This window comes from Triturus cristatus, chromosome 10 (genome assembly GCF_964204655.1).
Source record: "Triturus cristatus chromosome 10, aTriCri1.1, whole genome shotgun sequence".
Classification (NCBI taxonomy): Eukaryota; Metazoa; Chordata; class Amphibia; order Caudata; family Salamandridae; genus Triturus; species Triturus cristatus.
Genome location: NC_140593.1, coordinates 1,006,002,014 through 1,006,022,752, shown reverse-complemented (window position 1 = coordinate 1,006,022,752; position 20,739 = coordinate 1,006,002,014). Strand labels below are relative to the sequence as shown.

At 45.1% G+C, this 20,739-nt stretch overlaps 1 protein-coding gene across 1 annotated transcript in view; it reads left to right on the top strand.

Moving 5' to 3' along the window:
* Positions 1–20,739, top strand: part of CACNA1H (calcium voltage-gated channel subunit alpha1 H) — a 1,553,446-nt gene that overhangs the window by 1,361,525 nt on the left and 171,182 nt on the right. The window contains exon 27 of the mRNA XM_085629001.1: positions 16,416–16,525. Within this exon, the coding sequence (XP_085485127.1) occupies positions 16,416–16,525 (110 nt within the window). The remainder of the gene's footprint in view (positions 1–16,415; positions 16,526–20,739) is intronic.

Sequence of the window (20,739 nt, the reverse complement as noted above, 5' to 3'; positions counted from 1 at the left end):
TTGCATAGTGCCAGGCGGGATCTGTGCTGAGAACATAGCGCATAATCCGAGATCTCCAGCAAATGGGAAATCATCAGCCTAAATGTACCTTTTCCGTTTTCCACAGCTTTCAACCTATTAAATGTGAATTCACTGTTTTGAATGCCTTTTAAATTCCAATAACTTTTTAACTTGTTATCAAGGGTGTATAATTAACTGCTATTGGTTATACTTTGCGATGCTGAATAAAATGATGTATTACATGCTTTTTTATCTTCTGCTTTTATGGTCTGTAATGATCGAAATAAAGCTTGGAAATGGAATGGGAATCATTCAATATTACTATTTCCCAATTCAAGGGGCAAAACTCAATATAGTAAGTTAATTCAACACTAGGTGAATATTGCACCCAGTATCGGCATGTACCAGATGGAGTGTTATGTCCCAAAATACCAGGCATTTGATAGTGGCTAGAGCAGTCAACCTCGAGATTGGGGAGCTGGGTTTGAGTCTCGGCAGGGACGCCCAACATCCTGTAATTCTGGGAAATCAGCTAATCTCCCCATGCCTAACAAAAAAAAAAAAATGTGTCGGTCTGTAACGCAACTCGTGCTCATGTACAGCATTCTGATACCTTCGGGTCGAGTTTGCGCCATAAAAACTTCCCAAAAATGAATAAAAGACAGGTTTTTTTGTTTGCGTTTCTGTGATACCAGAATATATTTGCAGAAGAATCTTCCCTGATTTAAACTATATTTAAACTATATCAGCTCCTTTCATCTACGATCACAGAATGTAGTCTCTGAGTTGGAGCTGATGGCAGCACGAATAGTAAAAGGAGCTGTACATTATTCATTACATAACGTAACATAACATCACCACCAAGCTAGGTGATTGCAGGAGACATGGCTGCCAACTCAGATCTCATAGTGAGAGCCATTCTGATGGTCAATACTTTACTTACTGTTTTTGAATTGTTTAATTTCAAAAACAAGGATATACATCAATTGGGAGTAGCTGAGGTTTGCATCTGCTACCCTTGGTTGCCCTTTGCCACCTCTGGCAATGCCTGTGCTACTCCAAAAGGATTTCTTTCTCCTGGTCTCTGCAGTAACGAAGGCTCGAAAGGACTATACAGAACACTGCAGCCAGACTCATTCTAGTCCTCTCCAAATGAACCCATATCTCCTCCTACCTGAGAGGCCTCCACTGGCACTCCATCCAGAAGAGATGTCAGTTCAAGATCCTCACACACGCCTACAAAGCCCTCCGTGACCTCAGACTTGCCTACTTAAACCATCGACTTGACTTCTACCAACCCTCTAGACACCTGCACTCCTCATCACTTGCCCTCGAACACCCCCCCATCCATGGCTGCCGCAGCGGTGGCCACTCCTCCCACATCACAGCCAAGACCTGGAACGACCTTCCCCTTCAGCTCAGACAGCCCCCACACTGGTAGACTTCAGAAAGAGTCCCAAGACCTGCCTCTTCTATGAAGACATTGCTCCCAGATACCCCTAGGGGTAGCAGTGTGTGCTTTTCAATTGCTTTTGATTGATTGATTGATTATGTTAGTTTCCAGGAAACAAAACGGCAGGCTTGCTGCCATAGAGAGGCCCTGAAAACAAAAACGGGGGAAAAATGGCCCCTCTGACCCTGCCTTCTGACAGACGTGTAGCTGGCCACACAGGCTGAGATGGCTGAATGTGCACACTGAGGCGGTGGCTCATTAAATTAAAAAAAAACCTGATAGTTTGTTGCAGTATGCAAACATAATGTGTTTTATTTATCGTAAACATTTGTAATGCTCACAGCTAGCAACTTAAACAATGGATCCCTGCATATTTTCTGCAAAATACAAGACTAGCGTGGGAAAATAATATAGTTGATAAAGAAGCACACTTGTTATCCTCTTCTTGCAATTGAAAGTTCAGTTTCATGCAGGGATACTCCCGGAGTCCCTCTTGTGCTCCCCTAGGCTTCAAAGATGAACAGTGAACAGTGAAACTGGGAGCCTGCAGGTGCCAGAGCCAGAACTCAGAAGGACTATAGTTAACTGCCCAACTAAAGAAGTCTGGTGAGGCCTAAATCTACACCTTGGTCCATCTCACCAGTCTCAGGACCTCCACACAAGTGCAAAACATTTTAATTAGGGGTGGGTGTAACTTGCGTAATTCAGTTTAATCAAACAGAGATACCTAAGAATTCTGTGAGATTACGCATAATTGCACAAGAAGGTACATTTTTTGTTTAGTGCTATTTCTTAAAGTAAAAATGCCCCTTCACGTGCAAAATGGATGCAAGAATGCATGTTGCACTAAGAAACAGTGCTAAATGCAGCAGTACACAAATACATAGTGCAAGAGCCGTTCGAGCTCACTTAATGTCCCCAACATACTCTGAGGCATTTAGCGCTATTTTCATAGCGCAAAATGTACCCTTGCTCAATAAAAAGAATCTTTAAATAAAAAAATGCACCCTTGCGTCCAAATGGACATGAGGATGCATTTTGCTCTAAGAAATAGCACTAAATGTAGCAGAACATGAATAGTAAGCATGTGCTCTCTTGTGGTAGAATTATTTTCTTCCAAATTACTCTTAATTACACGACCAGGAGTGAACACATGTTTATCGGTAATTCTGCATCAAAGAGTAAAGCGGAATTACCAAAACTACTTCAATTCTGGCCAGGCCTAATTCTAATCCCAGAAGAACTTGCTGGACCTTGCTAGGAAAGCAGCCCACTGCCCTACTTCGGGCCTCATAGATTGTTTCACTTTTCGGTTTTCATGGAGAGACATTTTCTGAAAATGTGGCATTATGGCCAGAGCTGCTGACTCTGGAACTGGGAAACTAGGTTTGAATCGCGGCATCCGCTCAACATCCTGTGATTCTGGACAAATCATTTAATATTCCCATACCTTTAAAAAAAAAAAAAAAATGCAACCTTCTGTAATGTAAATGATGCTCATGTAAAGCACTCCAATACCTTTGGGTCGGGTTCACACTATATAAAACTGCAAACAATAAAACACAATCCATGGTAGATCCTTAAATGCCAGTTCCACTTCTGAGCTGCTGGATAGTCATTCTCTGATCTAGACACTTTGCTTTGGAATTCTTTTGAAGAGCTGATCTGGCTTCAAAGCCATAATTTCTTACGCCAATTGGGCCCCCTTTAACATTTGATCGCTTTACTAAAGTTTATAATCTTCCTATAGCGCTTTGAAGATTCGGTTTATGTGTATTTTTGTGTATTTTATAAACTAAACATACCATATTATGGACACCAAAAATCATCTTGTTATCATACAGTTCAAAGGAATGCATAAAGGCAGTATTTTGATTTGGAACTGCAGGGGGGAGATCTGAACTCAATGGGGGATATTCTCAAGAACGTTTGTTAATCATCGCAAAATTAGCTTAATGCAACTTTGCAAACCGCAGTCTATCGCGGGAAAATAACACTGTGTTAACGTTGTATTCTTAACCCGGTGGCACCATGCAATAGTCTCACGATAACGCGCCAATTGACCGCAATAAAATCAACGCGACGCCGAAAAAACGCGAAACACGAACGCGGAAAAAGTTGCGATGTGGCCAATCGCGATACAAATATCAACGATAACCAGCGACAGGCCTGCAATTCCCATGCATCATGTGGGAAAATGCACTATAAAAGCAGAACAAAATAAAAGGCAAAAATAAATAAACTGCGTAGCACCATGGATGCACCCGGACCGAGTGCAGAGGAAAACGCGAACCCCACAAGCCCCACAGACCGCCAGCAAGGAACCTCAGGGTCGGGGAAGGCCAAGGAGAAGAGGAAGACGTGGTTCAGTCTGCAGGAAAATAGGATCATCGTTATGGAGGTGCTAGAACACTACCAACAACTGTTCGGCACCTCCAATGTGTCATTGGCAACAAAGACGCAAATATGGCACACCATCTTGGACCATGTGAATGCAGTTGCAGTGTTGAGGAGGACAATGGAAGAGGTCAAGAGGCACTGGAGTGATGTGAAGGGCAAAACCAAGAAGAAACTCAATGCCAACATGAAAGCAGCAACCCTCTTTGGAGGTGGGGGTCCAGCGGCACACCAGGAGCTGGATGACAAGGAGAAAATGGTGGCCACAGTCATCAGTCGGGATACGGTGCCAGGAGTTGGGGATTCGGACACTGCTCAACATGACCTGACACAACATCAACAGGGTGAGTACCGTCCAGGGACTGGGGGGACGGGGGGAGATGGGCACAATGGCACACATGCACAATTAAGTAGAGTACACTGCACACCCACAATGACTCCGGATTATGTCCCTGATCCCCGTGGCACACTGCAGCACACATACAAACACCAAGTCAGGCCCCCGTACCCCATGTCCCCAAAGGGGTCCCATCCCACACATCACCAAACTCACCAACAACACATGCACACATGCGAAACCCAGCAAAGATGCGTATTTGTGAGCCACACTGACAATGCAAGTGACACTACATGATGATTAGCATGGCTGCAGGCCAGTCATCATGACATTGTGCACGCAACAACACTGAGGTGGCTGAGTGTGGACCACATCCGTAAAGGAGCAGGTCACACTCTGACACATCCATGTGCACAAACAACCCCTGATGTCCACAACACATCTGCGGACAAACCATGCCCAAGAGTCACAACTCGACCAAGAGCCCGATTCACCCAAGTCTGCAACTTCTCAGCACTGTAGAAGCACAGATATCAAAGGCACACTGTGCCTGAAAGGGATAAGGGGCCGCCAAATCAGAACTGCAGGGGCGACTCACCCACAATGCAGCACACACACATAAGAATAAGAGCACCTCAACATTGTCAACGATGTGGTACAAACTGCAACACTTTCACAACATAACACAGGATACAACTGGTGCCGCTAGTGTATACAAAATGGCCAATCACATCTGGCATAGCAGGAAACTGTGAGATGACAAGGTACGAGTACAACCTCACATCCCTGATGTAGTACAAATCTCCTCTGTCCCGCATCAAATAGGCATCTCCTCACAAACAGTCACAATGTACATTGTCATGCAGTCTGTATTTAAACTTCGCCAATGCGTCAACATACATGGAACACACTGTGAAACTGCATCTCCCCTTTACATTGCAGAGGAACAATTAACACCTCCTGCAGAGCAGACCCTACATCATGTCAGTGATGATGGAGCCGACCCCCAGGACATCGACCTAGACGAACTCCAATGGTTCACGGGCACCCTCCGCACCCCGCCTCCAGTAGCAGGTCAGCCCAGCACCATCGAGGTGAGCCCACCCCCTGCACAGACCACACAGCAGGAAGCACCCACCACCACGTCTGGCTCCCAGCACCTCACCGAAGAACACATGGCGTTCCAACGCCGTGTGTTAGACTGCCAGAGGGGGCTGGCTGAACAGATGTGGGTGGGGTTCGAACTCATGGCAGCCAAACTAGATGCCATGCGTGGGTGTCTAAGTCCCATCAGGGACCACTTACACTCCCTAACGGACACCCTCAGTCTGCCCTATGCCCTCCAACAATCCATGGCTGGCGTTGCTGGAGTCATGACTCGGAGACAACAACTGTCCAGTCATAGTGGCTACAGTGATATCATCCGTGATTTGGGTACCATGAGGAGGGTCATGGAGAACATGGAGCGGATGAAGGCGCAAAGAATGGCTACCACGGCTGCACACGAGAAAGCTGTAGATGGGATCTTCCATGCCCTGCAGATCCTCATCATGGTAGTGATGCCACAAGGCATTGCGCAGATGAATGCTGCTACTACTTCTACATCCACATTTCCGGCCCCTGATGTGTCAGTGTCACACAGTGCTGCATACCAAACACCACCACCCACATGTGAGGCACATGAAACATCAGAGGCCGAAGATGAGGATGAATCTGCCTTAGTGGTAAGTAGGAAGCAGTAGCATTCATCTCTGCCATATGGCTTCTTTCTGCTTGGTTCTGCCCTCTGCATCATGCCCTGGAATAACACCTTCCAGTGTCCCCTGATACACTTAGCGACACTAACCTTGCACCTCGACATGGACTGCCATATATTCTTTGCAAAACAATGGAACAGCAATCAGCCTGCGGACTGGACTCTTTCCCTTCCGAGTAACTTGTCAATCCTTGAAGGACTCTGGCTGGCCCTCCACGGGGCAACATTGTAAAGTGTTGTCTGCATGGCCGAGTACTAAGACAGCTTCAGCACTCCTCTGAACATGAATAATACATTCCAAAACACACAGATTTGTCATGTCCATGATTAATCAAGTATGAAAGTATGGACGAATGTAGGGGCAGTGATTCCCCTTTACGTCCATGTTGCTCATGTTGTGGTCTTTGGTCATAGGGTGCATCCCTGCACCATGGTAGTACATATCTGACCCCAAAAGAAGCCCTGTTGTCAATTGTAGGTCACAAATGACACCCCATATGTAATTATTTGAGACACATGTGAAACGCTGATGAGTGGGATTTCGTACTATCTTTGACACACAGAAATGGCATTTCGAATACGTGACACCCCAAACAGCCTCTCTGTACAGAGGTGACACACCCAACACCTATTCTCAATTTTCGAGATTGTTAGCACTACATGTTGCACTTACACTTGTCAGAGTGATGTGCTTGTACAGAGGAGTGACATGCACTCAGGGAATGTGTGTTGGAATGCATTTATTTGCACATGCTGTGCCTGTGGTAATTTTGTACTGTCCCATGATTGCTAAGGACTGTGACAATGTGACGTGCTCATGTGAAGAAATTATCAATGATGGTGTTCCTACGGGGTATTCCTGCTGCAGCTGCAGTGGGGTAAGGTCCACCTGCCACAGCTTCCTCATCATCGTCCGGTGCATCTGGCACTTCTAGGCATGGGGCATTGGTGCGTACACATATGTTGTGCAACACACAACATGCAACAATCATCTTGCACACGATGTCTGGGCTGTACAGGAGCCTTCCACCGGTGATGTCCAGGCACCTGAAACGTGACTTTAACACGCCAAATGTGCGTTCCACAATGCCCCTGGTGTATTTGTGGGTCGCACTGTACTGCCTCTGGGCCTGTGTTTTCGGGGCTCGGAGAGGTGTTATCATCCAAGAGCAGAGTCCATATCCTTGGTCGCCGGTGATAGTGCAGAGAGGCATGACTCAATAATTGGTTCTGCATGATGTGTTGGTAGGCTCACTGGTTCATTGGTGGGTGACTCAGTGATTCCTGTTTGACATGTACTGCTTGTAGCAAATAAGCGGCATCAAGGTATATTACGTAGCCTCACTGCTGCTCCTCCCTCCCCCGAACCTATTTACTTTTGTGCGCAGTGTGGTTGCATCACTTGCACACCTACGACACACCATTGTCATGCCTGTCTGCACATGTCAACAAAAGACACAAAATTGATGGACGGAATGAAGAACAAATCAAAACATTCACCCCCAGTCAAGAGATCTGGGTTAAATCCATCATTCTTTTGCTCACCATGCCACCCCAGTTTAGACCTGGCCATATCCAAATCAGTCTTGACCCTGTGCCTCATGGGAACAGTCCAGACCGGACTGCCAAGCCAGGTCCTCCCTGGACCAGAAACATGCATCCTAGGACCGGTTTTGGGGTTTCACCCCTCTACAGCCAGGATAGCTTGATTCCAGTGGCACAGTGAGCCCAGGACCCATGCATGTCTGGGCATACCTGGTGCACTTAGGGTGAGAAAGCAAAAGACACACAATTGATGGACGGAATGCAGAACAAATCAAAACATTCACCCCCAGTCAAGAGATCTGGGTTAAATCCATCATTATTTTGCTTTCCATGCCACCCCAGTTTAGACCTGGCCATATGCAAATCAGTCTTGACCCTGTGCCTCATGGGAACAGTCCAGCCCGAACTGCCAAGCCAGGTCCTCCCTGGACCGGAAACAAGCATCCTAGGACCGGTTTCAGGGTTTCACCCCTCTTCAGCCAGGATAGCTTGATTCCAGTAGCACAGTGAGCCCAGGACCCATGTCTGGGCATACCTAGTGCACTTAGGGCGAGAAAGCAAAAGACACACAATTGATGGACGGAATGCAGTCCAAATCAAAACATTCATCCCCAGTCAAGAGATCTGGGTTAAATCCATCATTCTTTTGCTCACCATGCCACCCCAGTTTAGACCTGGCCATATGCAAATCAGTCTTGACCCTGTGCCTCATGGGAACAGTCCAGCCCGAACTGCCAAGCCAGGTCCTCCCTGGACCGGAAACAAGCATCCTAGGACCGGTTTGGGGTTTTCACCTCTCTTCAGCCAGGATAGCTTGATTCCAGTGGCACAGTGAGTCCTGGACCCATGTGTGGGCATACCTGGTGCACTACGCATGTCCACAAGCCTGAAAACGATACTGTGATGTTGTGCGTTGAAGGTGGGTGGCCACGTGTATGTAGGCCTATGGTAAGGATGGGGCGGACACAGATGTAGAGTTCATGGCTGGCTGAACTTGCGATGCGGTTGAGGGTAGACCTTTGGCTTATGCTGCGGTAATAGCGACACACACAACAGTTGGCATGTATGATCCCGGACCCCGAGCAGGCTTGCGCTCCCTCATTTACCCCTTCGGCCGAGCCCGCACTCCGGGGGCATGCTACATTCTCAATTGCAGGATGGGTTGCACCGACACTACAACAGAGACACACGCATTAGTTACTGTCTTGGCAAGGCCAAAACGTAACCACACCCAGAGTCCCGGGTTGATGAACCACACCCCTACGCTGGACTGTCGTACACCAGTCCACTCTGCTTACGCTTACAGGGGGGTACGACACAGCTACATGTCCCAGGTCTACCCCACTGCCTGAGGTGACATGGTTGCATCCGCTGTACACAGCACAATGTTATGTTGTAGGGCCCGGGGACCTCATGCATACATAATGACCACACTGACACACTTAGATAGTTTGTGGAACTGGCTATGGGCATGTGCGCCTGGCCCCTTTTATTGCCAGGGTCACATGTCCAGTGACGCCTGTGCTGGATGGGTGTGGGGTGAGTGTAAGTCAGCCCTCAGGGAGAGGTTGGTGCTGGCAACAACTACAACAGTGATCAGACAATCAGAAGTTCAAAGTTCAAACAGCAAGGGTCCATGACTTGAGCTGCACAGAGTTAGTGGCCCCGGATGCAGTGCGGCCGGCACAGGCACACCGCCACTGGACGTTGACTTGCGGTGCACTGAGATAGGGCCACGAAAGCTGAGCGGGTCCTCGCCGATGTCCAAGGTGAATGTCGCGGAGTGTTTCGGGGGACTGTGGAAGGTGTTCTTCCAGGGCATGATGCAGAGGGCAGAACCAAGCAGAAACAGGCAATATGGAGGCGATGAATGCTACAGACTCATTCTTAACACCAAGTCAGTATCAGCTACATGATGATGAAGACAACCCCCAGGCCATATACTCAGATGCCACCAAAGGTCAACCAGAGAGTGTCCAAGAATTCGGGGCACAGAGTTAGTAGCACAAGAGCTGTAAGGTGAAGCAGTCTCCGATGAGGACTGTACAATGATATAAACTCTGCCACGAAGAAATCAAGACTCAGTTCCAAATGTGTGACATACTTGACCACAGTGTAGGCCGGTGGCAGCGGTCAGCAGGGGCACACAGCCATGTGTCGTTGGCTAGTGATGCACAGAGTTAGTGGCACCAGAGTTGGAAGGGGATGCAGTCTGCGATGAGGCCTGTACAATGATATAAACTCTGCCATACATAAATTACGGCTCAGTTCCAAATATGTGACCTACTTGACCGCAGTGTAGGCTGGAGGCAGCGACAGCCATTTGTCATTGGAATGCTATGCACAGAGTTGGTGGCACCACATCGAAGGGAGTACAGTGATTTAAACTCTGCCATAAAATATGTACTCTGCCATTGTATAATCAAGACTCAGTTCCAAATGTGTGACCTACATGACCGTAGTGTAGGCCGGTGGAGTACGTCAACGAGAAAGGAGTGCTGGGGGCCTGTGTCTCGGAGGCCGTGATAGTCTGAGGAAGCTGACAAGGACGCGGACCTCGGGCTTGGAGCTTGCACAGGCACGTGGTGGGCCCTCTTTGACACACGCTGGTGTCAGCAGGTGAGCGGTGTGGCCTGGTTACGCAGGGGCGGCCAAGACGGGTCTGGGGACCTGCGGCCTGGGGTGCAGCAGGCGCACATGATCGCAGGCACCGCCGCTCACGGTGTTGGCCTCATGGTGGGCTGGGAGGCACCGCCCTGGCAGACACGTTGGCCATTCCGGAAGAGAACCACGCCCAGAGCAAAGGGCTTTTTATTCACACCCCTGCACTGGCCTGGCATACTCCGCTCAGGCTTACAGGGGGGGACGTAACAAGCTACATTTCTGCGATCTTCCCACTGCCTGGGGTAACATGGTTGCGTCCACTGTCCACTACACTCCAAACAACAGCAGTATATGTCAACATGGGCATGTCTGTGGTCTGCATACTGCAGTCTGGCCAGCACATCCACGCCACACTTGGCATTGTGTACATTCTCATTCATGTGTTACTTGCCTCCTTCACACATGCCTGGTTCCCACCTCTCCCCACATTCTGCTATTGTGTGGCTGAGGTGCCATGCCGTTGATGGCTTGTATACATGGCTAACCCAGGTTACCACAGTGAGTTGTGCTGTCGTGTCTGGTAGGTGGGCATGTTGTTTGGCGTTCTTGTATGTGAGTTTGTAACGTGTGCATTCCCAGAGTTGTGAGTTGCATGATTGTGGAGTTGAGGTGCGTGTGGTGTGTTCATTTGGTACTTACCAACGAGCAATGCATTCCCATAAGTGCCAGTCTCAAAGCGCTGGTTGATGATGGACTGTCGGAAGATGAAGGAATCATGCACACTGCCTGGGTAGTTGGCGACGACATTGGTGAAGAGTCCCAGGTGGTCCACTATTGCCTGCACATTGATGGAATGCTGTGCTTCCTGTTGCGGTAATTGTGTGCCGTGGCGACAGGGGGCACGAGGAGTACATGTGTGCAGTCGATTGCCCCCAACATGTGTGGGAATCCAGCTATGGCATAGAAGCCTTGCTTGGTCTCCAGCTGTTCCTGCGCATTGTGTGGGAAGTGAAGGTACTAGGGTACCAAGCTGATGATGGCATCCAAGACAGATGTGAGGAACTTGGATAGGGCTGGCTGTGAGACTCCTCCGACTCTGACAGTTGTTGGTTGGAAGGTCCCAGAGGCCAATAGGTGCAGCACAGCCAGCAGCTTTGTCTGCAGAGGGATGTTGGTTGTCCGCTGTGTTGGTACCATCAGCCTGTGGGCAAGGATTGTCAGGATGCGTAGGATGGTTTTCCTTTTGAGCCTGTAGTGGGCAATGACATCCTCTGGTGTTAAGTCTGTGAGCCTGGTGCGTTTTCTGAAGGTCCGCTGTCTTTGTCTGCGCTGCCTCTGTGGTAGTCCGGGGGGTGGGTGATCCGGGGGGGGGTTGGCGGTGGGTGTTATGGCCCTCTTGGGACTCCGAGCTGCATGAGTAGTAGCTCCATGGCATCTGTTGTTCTTCAGTTGTGGCTCTAGGCTGGGCTCCCTTTTCATGGTGCAGGTTGTCGTCTGACTTAACACCAGGAAAGAGCAGGAGTTAAATCCCTGCTGCTAACGCGCCTTATCGCATGTTTTGAGATCTTATCGCTGATCTGGCTGGTCGTTGAGAATGTTGCGAAGTGGTGTTGTCGCGGCTTTTTGCACGGGAACACCTACTCTGCATCTCATTAGCGTTAGTTGCCGGTGTCATCTGTGGCGATGTTTTTTGCGGCTGCTATCGCAGGAAAACTGGATATCGGCTGTTAGCACCAGCTTCTAAATAGGGAGATAAATTTATTGCCACTTTGGCTGCGGGAAACTACAAATAACTTGCCGATAAGTCCTTGAGAATATGCCCCAATATTTTTTTAAATATGTGTTGTTGTTGAAAGAAGCATGGAAATATTTCAATTAAACCGTTTCTAAGGCCCGAATAGCGCCATCTGGAAATGACATCATTGGAATGAGTAAGCTCTCAGGAAGAACCAAAGCACAGGATAAACTGTAGTTTAGAAGCGCACGGCGTAGGAAGGCCGATTTGCAACGCCCTTAAATGCAGAAAATGTTTCCTTGTCACGCAGAAATGTGCCTGCTACCTGAGTCAGCCATTATGGTGCAGCTACGGGAGGGCGCGCGGTGGCACACCTGATAACTGGCTGGAAGCAGAAAATTTAGCAGACGTAAGCACATGGCTGGAGAGAAGCAAAATACAGGGAAATAAGGCACACGTTTAAATGATGATTTATTGCTTGCTATTCCTATTGTTCTCCTACAAATAAATGAGGAAATATATATAGATATATAGATATATATATCTATATATGGATATAGATATAATAACAGCGTTCCTGCCCTGCTAACTCATCTAACAGGGGCTTCTGGCATGGACCTCCTCAAGTCTCCACAGGAAATCGAAAGACCACTACAGTGTTGCGGTGCGCAGTGCAAAATTTATTTTCCGTGTACAATTACATCCAGGGATGATCGGGCTTAGTGCCCGCTATTATATATATAGATATATACATATATATACACATATATCATATATCTATATATATATGTATACACACATATATATATACACACACACACACATATATAAAAACTCAAGACCAATTTAGAAAAATACGTTTTTCAGATGTATTTAATACCAAGATCTTCGTCATTGGGTAAGTACTTTTCATAATAGCAATTTCTGCAGGTAAGTAAAAGTGTTGCTCAAATCTATTTCTACGCAGTAATATATATGTGTGTGTGTGTGTGTGTGTTTTATCACATTGGAAATGTTGCCAGTGGTTTCATAGGTTATATTTCACGCAAACTAGGTCTAACTGTGATTTACACTAATTTACCACTCGGCCTTTGTCCTTATGGTTTGTAAATTTTAAATCATTGCGTGACTGCTCGATGGCAATATAGCCCCATATGACATAGTTACCCATTATGAATATATATATATATATATATATATATATATATATATATATATATATATATATATATATACATATATATTTATTTAGATATAGAGTTGTTTCTCTGTGTAAATCCGTGAGCCAGTAAACTGTGTTTTTTCATGTCAATTGTGATGTACTTTAGTGATAAACTGGAATTTGAATAGGTGAATATGTGTTTATTAGTGCACTTTCTCTAAATGATGTGTTATTGGGGTAAAAATAAATCACTGGGCATACTCAAAGCCAGCAGGAAATGGACAATCCCATTACTCCTCTGTAGGCTGTAGTCTATTGGTGAATATCAAGTTGCAACATACATATATTACACAGTTACATAGTGGTGGCCGCCACTGCATAGTTATAGTTAGGTTAGAGTTTCTATAGGAAGAGCATTTTTTATTTTGCTAATAACTTTGATAGTGTTTGTTGAATCTGCACAAACTTTCCAAGAAAGGATTAAGAAAAATATGGTACAAAGTTAGAATTTTACGCAATAAGCATACTTATAATTATGTGTTGCAAGTCCGTTAAGCCTTTTTCGAGAAATTTGCATTTAAAGATGTGCTCGGGGTGGTCATGAGGATGCTAAAAAGTTGGCATTTCTAGATGATTGGTTCCGCAGGAGTCCTACGGTACAGAAAAGTTAAAAAAAAAATAGGACCCTCTTATTGGCCATGGGAGCTATTTCTCCTGCCAACCATTTAGGTTCCACCGCAGTCCTGAAAACACTGTTCGGCTGGCTGAAATTCAGAGAAAAATGTTGCTACTGCCATTATAGGACTCAGGGACTCTGTCTTTGAGTCCTGAAGTTACAAAAAACATATCTGGGCAGTTTATGGATACCCTGACTCTCCGGGGGGGGGGGGGGGGCAGAGTGGTCACATATTCTGGCAGAATTTTCACCAGCATTGTTGGACATTGGTGGGCTTTTTCTATCAAAAGTGCACTTCAAAATGGCTTCTCCTTAAGTGGCTACAGACACTTTCGTGAAAAAAGACTCCTCTGCCCTGGTAACCCAGCCATAAATAAAGCAGATTTCCAACTGCTGCCTTGGCAGAGATTGTATGCCTCGCCATGCGAACTAAAAGTAAGACATTATATGTCAATAAGTTTTATGTTCAATGTTTTTTCTTGACTCTCATGCATTCAGATGCAGACACCTAGATTAGTGATCTCTTTTTTATAATATGTGCAAGCTGTTGATTGTAATGATACTATCTATACTATATACTAATTGTTATACAAATATATGATATTGCTCTGTACTGATTTTTCTTTAAAAACTCAATAAAGTCTGTGTTAAAAAAAATGTCCAAAAGTGTAAAAATTTTGGGCCTCCTCATGAGAAGTATAGTGTTCTGGTACCCGAATTTAGCCTGTGAGAGGACACTGGTTCTGGTTTTACCAGACAAGCAAGGACTTTGTCACAAGCACAGCCCGGACCCATGCCTGCCTTTTGCTTCTGCATAGGGGTGCATGCAATGCCCTCTTCTGCCTTCCCACAGCCTACCCTCCTCCCAGACTCACTACATAGGCACCATTTCCATTTAGCTTCTGCTCAGAGCTGGTGGTAAATGGGAGCAGAACTGGATTCGCATTGGACTCACCGTGAACTGACTTTTCTCCAGCTGCACTGTCTGCTTGTTCAATCAAGGACAGAAGAAGATGCTAGGTCCATAGCTGTTCTATAGGGGTAAGCAGTATGGTGAGAGGTTAAAAATCTCATCAAAAGACTGCTGATTTGTCACCAGATCGATTTGGAAACAATAGTAAGTCCCATCATTCTCCATTAAAACTTTGTTGAAACTTTAGGTCTCATTCCTCTGTATGGCCATCAAAGTCCTCAGTGACTTGCAATAACCTTATATGGTATGAAAGGGGTACTTTGTTTGATGTATTACAGTAAGATATTGGATTGATATCAAGTGCATTGAATTTACCTTCACATTTTTTGTAAACCAAATAAAAAGTTGACTGCAGCTGTATACCTGCCAGTTGTGCTCAGAAAGCAACAGTCAGTCAAACCTATCTCAGAAACCTAATCTGGCTGCCCAATTAAGTCACTATCAACTTTAGATCCCTGTGCCTCACTGGCAAGGGCATGGAATGCTCAGTACCTCACCATCTACAGGAAGAAATCACTTGTTACCCATATAGACACCCTCACCTTCTAAAACAACCCCCAAAAACAGCTGTAAATCAAAAGGAAACAGACACTTCACTGTCACAGGCTCTTATCAATAAGATTGCCTTCCTCCAGTCCATCACAGCACCCGAAACCGCTTTGACTATGGGTAAAATCAAAAACCCACTTTTTTAGATCACCCATTCCTAACTCAGAAAGCTTCATGGTGTAGCAAAAGAAAAAAGCCTGTAAGAGATAGACAAGAGAAACAACAGCGAACAACGGGTGTCCGCTCGCTCCTGAACTTAGGCGTCCAGGAGAACTTGATAGAAACTCTAGACTTCACAAGGCTTTTATGGTGGCCGGCAATGACAATGTCATATACAACACATGCTACAGAACAAGGACATAAACTGATGCATAATATCATAAAATCACAAACCTGCAACCGTGTCCTCAACCGCTAGCTGTTTAACAGTAATCTTAGAGAACTTTGGAATCACAGTCTAGCTCTCTGGGACTGTCCAGAAACAATTTACATAAATATACCGATGGGCAGAGCAACACAAAAACACCCTGAGACACAGACAGACTGGCACATACTCTTTGAGCAATTCTGTGAAAATAGCCGAAATACAACAACACTTAATCATGCAAAGAACATTTATGAGCAGGGAAGGTGATGGTGATAGTGATTTGATCTATATATCTGTATATCTATATCTATCTATCTATCTATCTATCTATCTATCTATCTATCTATCTATCTAACTGTATATATATATATATATATATATATATATATATATATATATATATATATATATATATATATATATATATATATATATATATATATATATATATATATATATATATATATATATATATATATATCTTCACCAAAAAAGCCTCCAAGCTTTGAAGCAGCACTCCACAGCAAATTGTTCAAACCGAACTTTTATTCAAACAAAGGCGATTCAACATATCGTAAAAAGGGGGGGACTCAGAGCGCATAAAGGTCCAGCAGACATGCTCGGAGCACGGATAGTGAATTGATGCCTGGTTGGATATTAAAACAAAACCCAGGACGGCGGGTGCAAAGCATATCAACTCGTATGTAGAACAATTAATATCATTTTGTCAATGAATACAATAGGAAACGCAGTTACCCATGCACGCCTTATGCGATGTAGATTTTGTTAATGAGTATGAACAGGGTTTTGCCTTCGGTTCCTCCTCACTGCTTTCCTTCTCATTTCTGACCCTTTCTGCAGTCCCTGGAAGAAGCCCTGAAGTACTGCAATTATGTTTTCACCATTGTGTTCGTGTTCGAGGCTGTCCTGAAGTTGGTGGCATTTGGATTCAGAAGATTCTTTAAAGACAGGTATGACACTTTTAGGGCAAGGAGCTGGCGCGTGCTACAAGTCTGCCCAAATTCAGGAGCTCCATCGCATTGGTTACACCATGATTTTTGGCTTGCTACAAATTCACTGGTTCACTGAAATGTTATACCAACCTTTGCATTTGGGATGAGGAACTGGCACAGAATTGCGTTTTTGCATGGACCTGCCAGTGCAAATGCTTTATAGCACTTTCCAGGCAATGCACATATCAATGAAAATGTCTCCCAGAAAAGTCATATATATTTAAATCTATATATTACATAGGTATGGCTTCGTAATGAATGTTTGCCATTGGTTTCACAACTCATATTTAAAAGCAAGAGGTTTAACTGAATTATTTCGAGTAAATTTCTATAAATCGCAGCGCTGAATTCATTTGCAGGATATTTAACTTATCTAAACAAATAAAAACGTAAATGAATAGTTAACACAGCAGTTCCCTTTTTTTGCTGTTTGCTGGTGAAAAAAAACATATTTCAGGACAGTGCTGCTCTCACAAAGACTGCTGTCCTGAGAGCATTAATCATCACACTTGACAAGGTCACCCTTAAAGGCCCATCGTTAATGCAAACATCTAGCAATGAATTTTCCCCAGTGTGTGAAAATAAATATCGTAAATGCAGAACCCTGTCAGCAAAAGGTTGTGCTGTCCCATATTGCATGTTATTTTCTTTCTTTAAGAATGTCTTGTTTAGCATACACTATAGTGCCAAAGTCCTACAAAAGAAAAGCACATTTTAGAATGCATGTCTTCGATTTCCTTACAATGCACTTTGCATTTAAAATCTGACCTTCAATACACAGTGTTGCATAAAACACAATTTAAATATTAGCACATTATCACTCATCTCAAAACATCGACAGACAAATCTGCAGTCTCGGCAACAGCAGGACACATAGAGGCCCCGCCTGTGTTTAACCCCCTGCTGTGCACGGCTGAATAGCATGCACAGCAGGGGGTTAGCCACAAGCATGGTGTTGGCTGCAGTGCTTAGACCCCATCCTGGCAGTTAGCCACCCGCAGCACACGGCCAAAGACTGTGTGCGGTAGGGGGATGGCCACCTGTGTGGGGGGATTAGGTGCAGAATATGGCCAGAGGCCAGGGCCTTTGGCCAAACCCTCACTGCACATGGTTGAAAGCCCTGAGCAGTAGATGAGTTGACAGAATATGATCGAAAATCCCCAGAAATTCACACACACAAAAATTATTAAAGTGATGTTATAGTTAGGTATGGTAATAAGTGTTTCTCTTAAATTACATTATAGTTAGGTATACTAATTAGGTCTTCCCTTACATTAAAAGAAACAAAAGTTCACTGAAAAAACAAAGGTTAAATTGACGTTATAGTTAAGTGTTGCCAGAAGAGAAAAACTAATGATTAAAGAACACTAAAACACTTTTAATTTTACCAGATAAATAGCCCATGCTTGTACTTTTGACGACAAAGCTACACACAGCTTTAGCTCTCTGTTTCAAGACCTATTGTTTCTTCTACTAAATATATAATGTGCTGGTCTTTAGGTCTAGTCTCTAGCTCCTAATTGGCTTAATTATTTATCGCAGTTATCCTCTCTTGATTCAACAGCTTTTCCCCCTATTCTTGTGTTTGTCTCACCCAGGAGCATTTCAATCTCACAGTGTTCGGATTTGATGAGTTGCATCCTTCCACTGCTTATGACTCTTTTTCTTTGGCTTTCAACACCCCATGCGAGGGGCATATTTTTCTTTGGTCTCCAATTCTGTTTCTTGTTTTACCTTCTACTTCCACATGCTCTCTATTTACTCCTCCTTCCTCGTTTCTATGCTTCCCTTCTGCTGCCCATTTTCAATTTTTTAGGTCAAGCCTAGCGCAGTGCGCATGCGTTGCTCTAGGAAAACGACCTCTTGGATTGACTCTGGACTTTTCACACGCTTGTGCGTGTGTTTTTTTTTTTTTAGCATTTTTTCTATTGGGCTTTGCGTGCATCTTTCTAAAAAGACAGCACACAATTGGGCAAAGGCGGGTGCATGTCCCACCTTTCCCTGGAAATGTATACACCCACGGCGTAAGGCTTGCTGTTACGAGCAGGGGCGCCATCTGTTCGGGGTCATGTCACCATCTGTTTTTAATTAGCGCGTTCGCCGCGCTGCCGTGCTCACTCGCCCCCGCTTCTCTCTCTCGCCATTCTTTTTAACCAACCCTTCCTTCACATGCCACACGCACAGCCCTGCCAATGCTCTGTTTGCAATGAGAAAATTGTGCATTCGCTGTCATTCTCGGCCCATTGCTGTTGACTTGTAGAAGGAGGAAAGCAGCAGAATCGAGTTTTGACAGTGGTGGCCGAGGCAGAGGTAGCGAGGCCTCTGCTTACACACACGGCTCCTGATTTTCTCTACTGTGCTCGCTTTCTGATTTGGTACTGGCATTATATAATGCAATCTTAACTTTAAGGCAAGCACCCTATTAATCTTATGTTTGACCTCACAACCGCAGGTTCAAACCACAGTACGTCTGCTCAGCCTTTCATCCTACTAGAGGCCGACGGACTAACTAACATTCATTTGGTTGGCAATAAACATCTGTTACTCTGCACCAAGATGCAGCATACTCCAGCCCGCCTTCACTAGCAGACTGGGATAACTCACTTTCGCCTCCTTTCAATTCGGCTCCTGATTTTCTCTACTGTGCTTGCTTTCTGATTTGGTACTGGCATTATATAATGCAATCTTAACTTTTAAGGCAAGCACCCTATTAGTCTTATGTTAGACCTCACAACCGCAGGTTCGAACCCCAGCGCGTCTGCTCAGCCTTTCATCCTACTAGAGACCAACGGACTAATTAACATTCATTTGGTTGGCAATAAACATCTGTTTCTCGGCGGCAAGATGCAGCATACTCCAGCCCCGCCTTCACTTGCACACTGGGATAACTCACTTTTGCCTCCTTTCAATTCAGCTACTGATTTTCTATACTGTGCTCGCTTTCTGATTTGGTACTGATTTGGTACTGACATTATATAATAGAAGCCAGCAGCGGCAGCGCGCAGGCTGCCATCTGTTTTTGGTCAGGTTTCATTTCTAGACCTTGCCGCTTTCATTAGAAGGCGCGTCTCCTCCACCCCACCTCCACAAGAGTGCGCTTTTATTTTCTCTAAAACACAAAGGAACAGAAACGAAATCAATTATGGTGACATCTTACTTTTCAGCGGAATCGTCACACCATCTAATGAGCGGGCCTTGGCCAACAAGCCTATCCTGGAAGGCAACAAGCAGCTTCTACAGTAGTTAAAGGTCCTTAAAGACCACTCATGTCTTGGAGAGGAAGGGAACGATCCTCGTGGGGTTTCAGTAAATAGCTACATTGTGATGCTTAACCATTTGTTGACCGGATGATAATGCTTCTGGTTAAACAAAATAGAAGAACGTTAGCAGTCAGCATTTTACCCTAACTGTTGTGGAGAAAAACCAAACATCTACAGTAGGTAGGCACAGCGTAACTCTACAGAGTGCATCTTTTCGCTCCCCCACCTCAAAAATCTGCAAGCACTTCTCCTTTCATTCCTTTTTATTTTTTGCATTATGTAGCGCCAATGAAGGTATCAAAGCACTTTACATAAGTACAAGTTCCATTACAGAAATCTGCCCGGTGGGTGATAATGTGCTGCATGGCTAAACACTTATAAGGTCCCAAAGGCGAGACCTATTGGCTATGCCAATGCTTATTTTACTAGGGCCTACCAGCTGGACCGCGCTACCTTCCTGTTTTTTGAGCTGCCATGCACTATATTTTTTTGTATTTACTGGTCTAAAATGGACCTCCGCCTTTTTAGAAAAGAGAATTAAAAATGCCAAAATGTCAGCTGGTGCACCAATATGTACATGCATGTGTTCTGCATGCAAACAGATGTGTCAAGATGTTGGCGTATATGGTGGGCATCTTGGAATGGCTCTTCTTTAATAAAAGAAAAAAAATGTGTTCTGGTCTGTAAAGATGCTGTTTTCCCAGCACCAAAACTGCTTTGTGCTGCTTTGCATTGCTGTACGTCAAGAGGCCTTACTATGGTGGATCAGAGGAAGCCCCCTGTGTTTCTAAACTCTGCTGCCTCGTGCCTCATGCACTAAACTTACCAAGTCGGTGAAGGCACATGATGCTCTGAGAGATATTTCATGGAAACAGCACTTTTCTTCACCTGTGCACACATTTTTATGATATG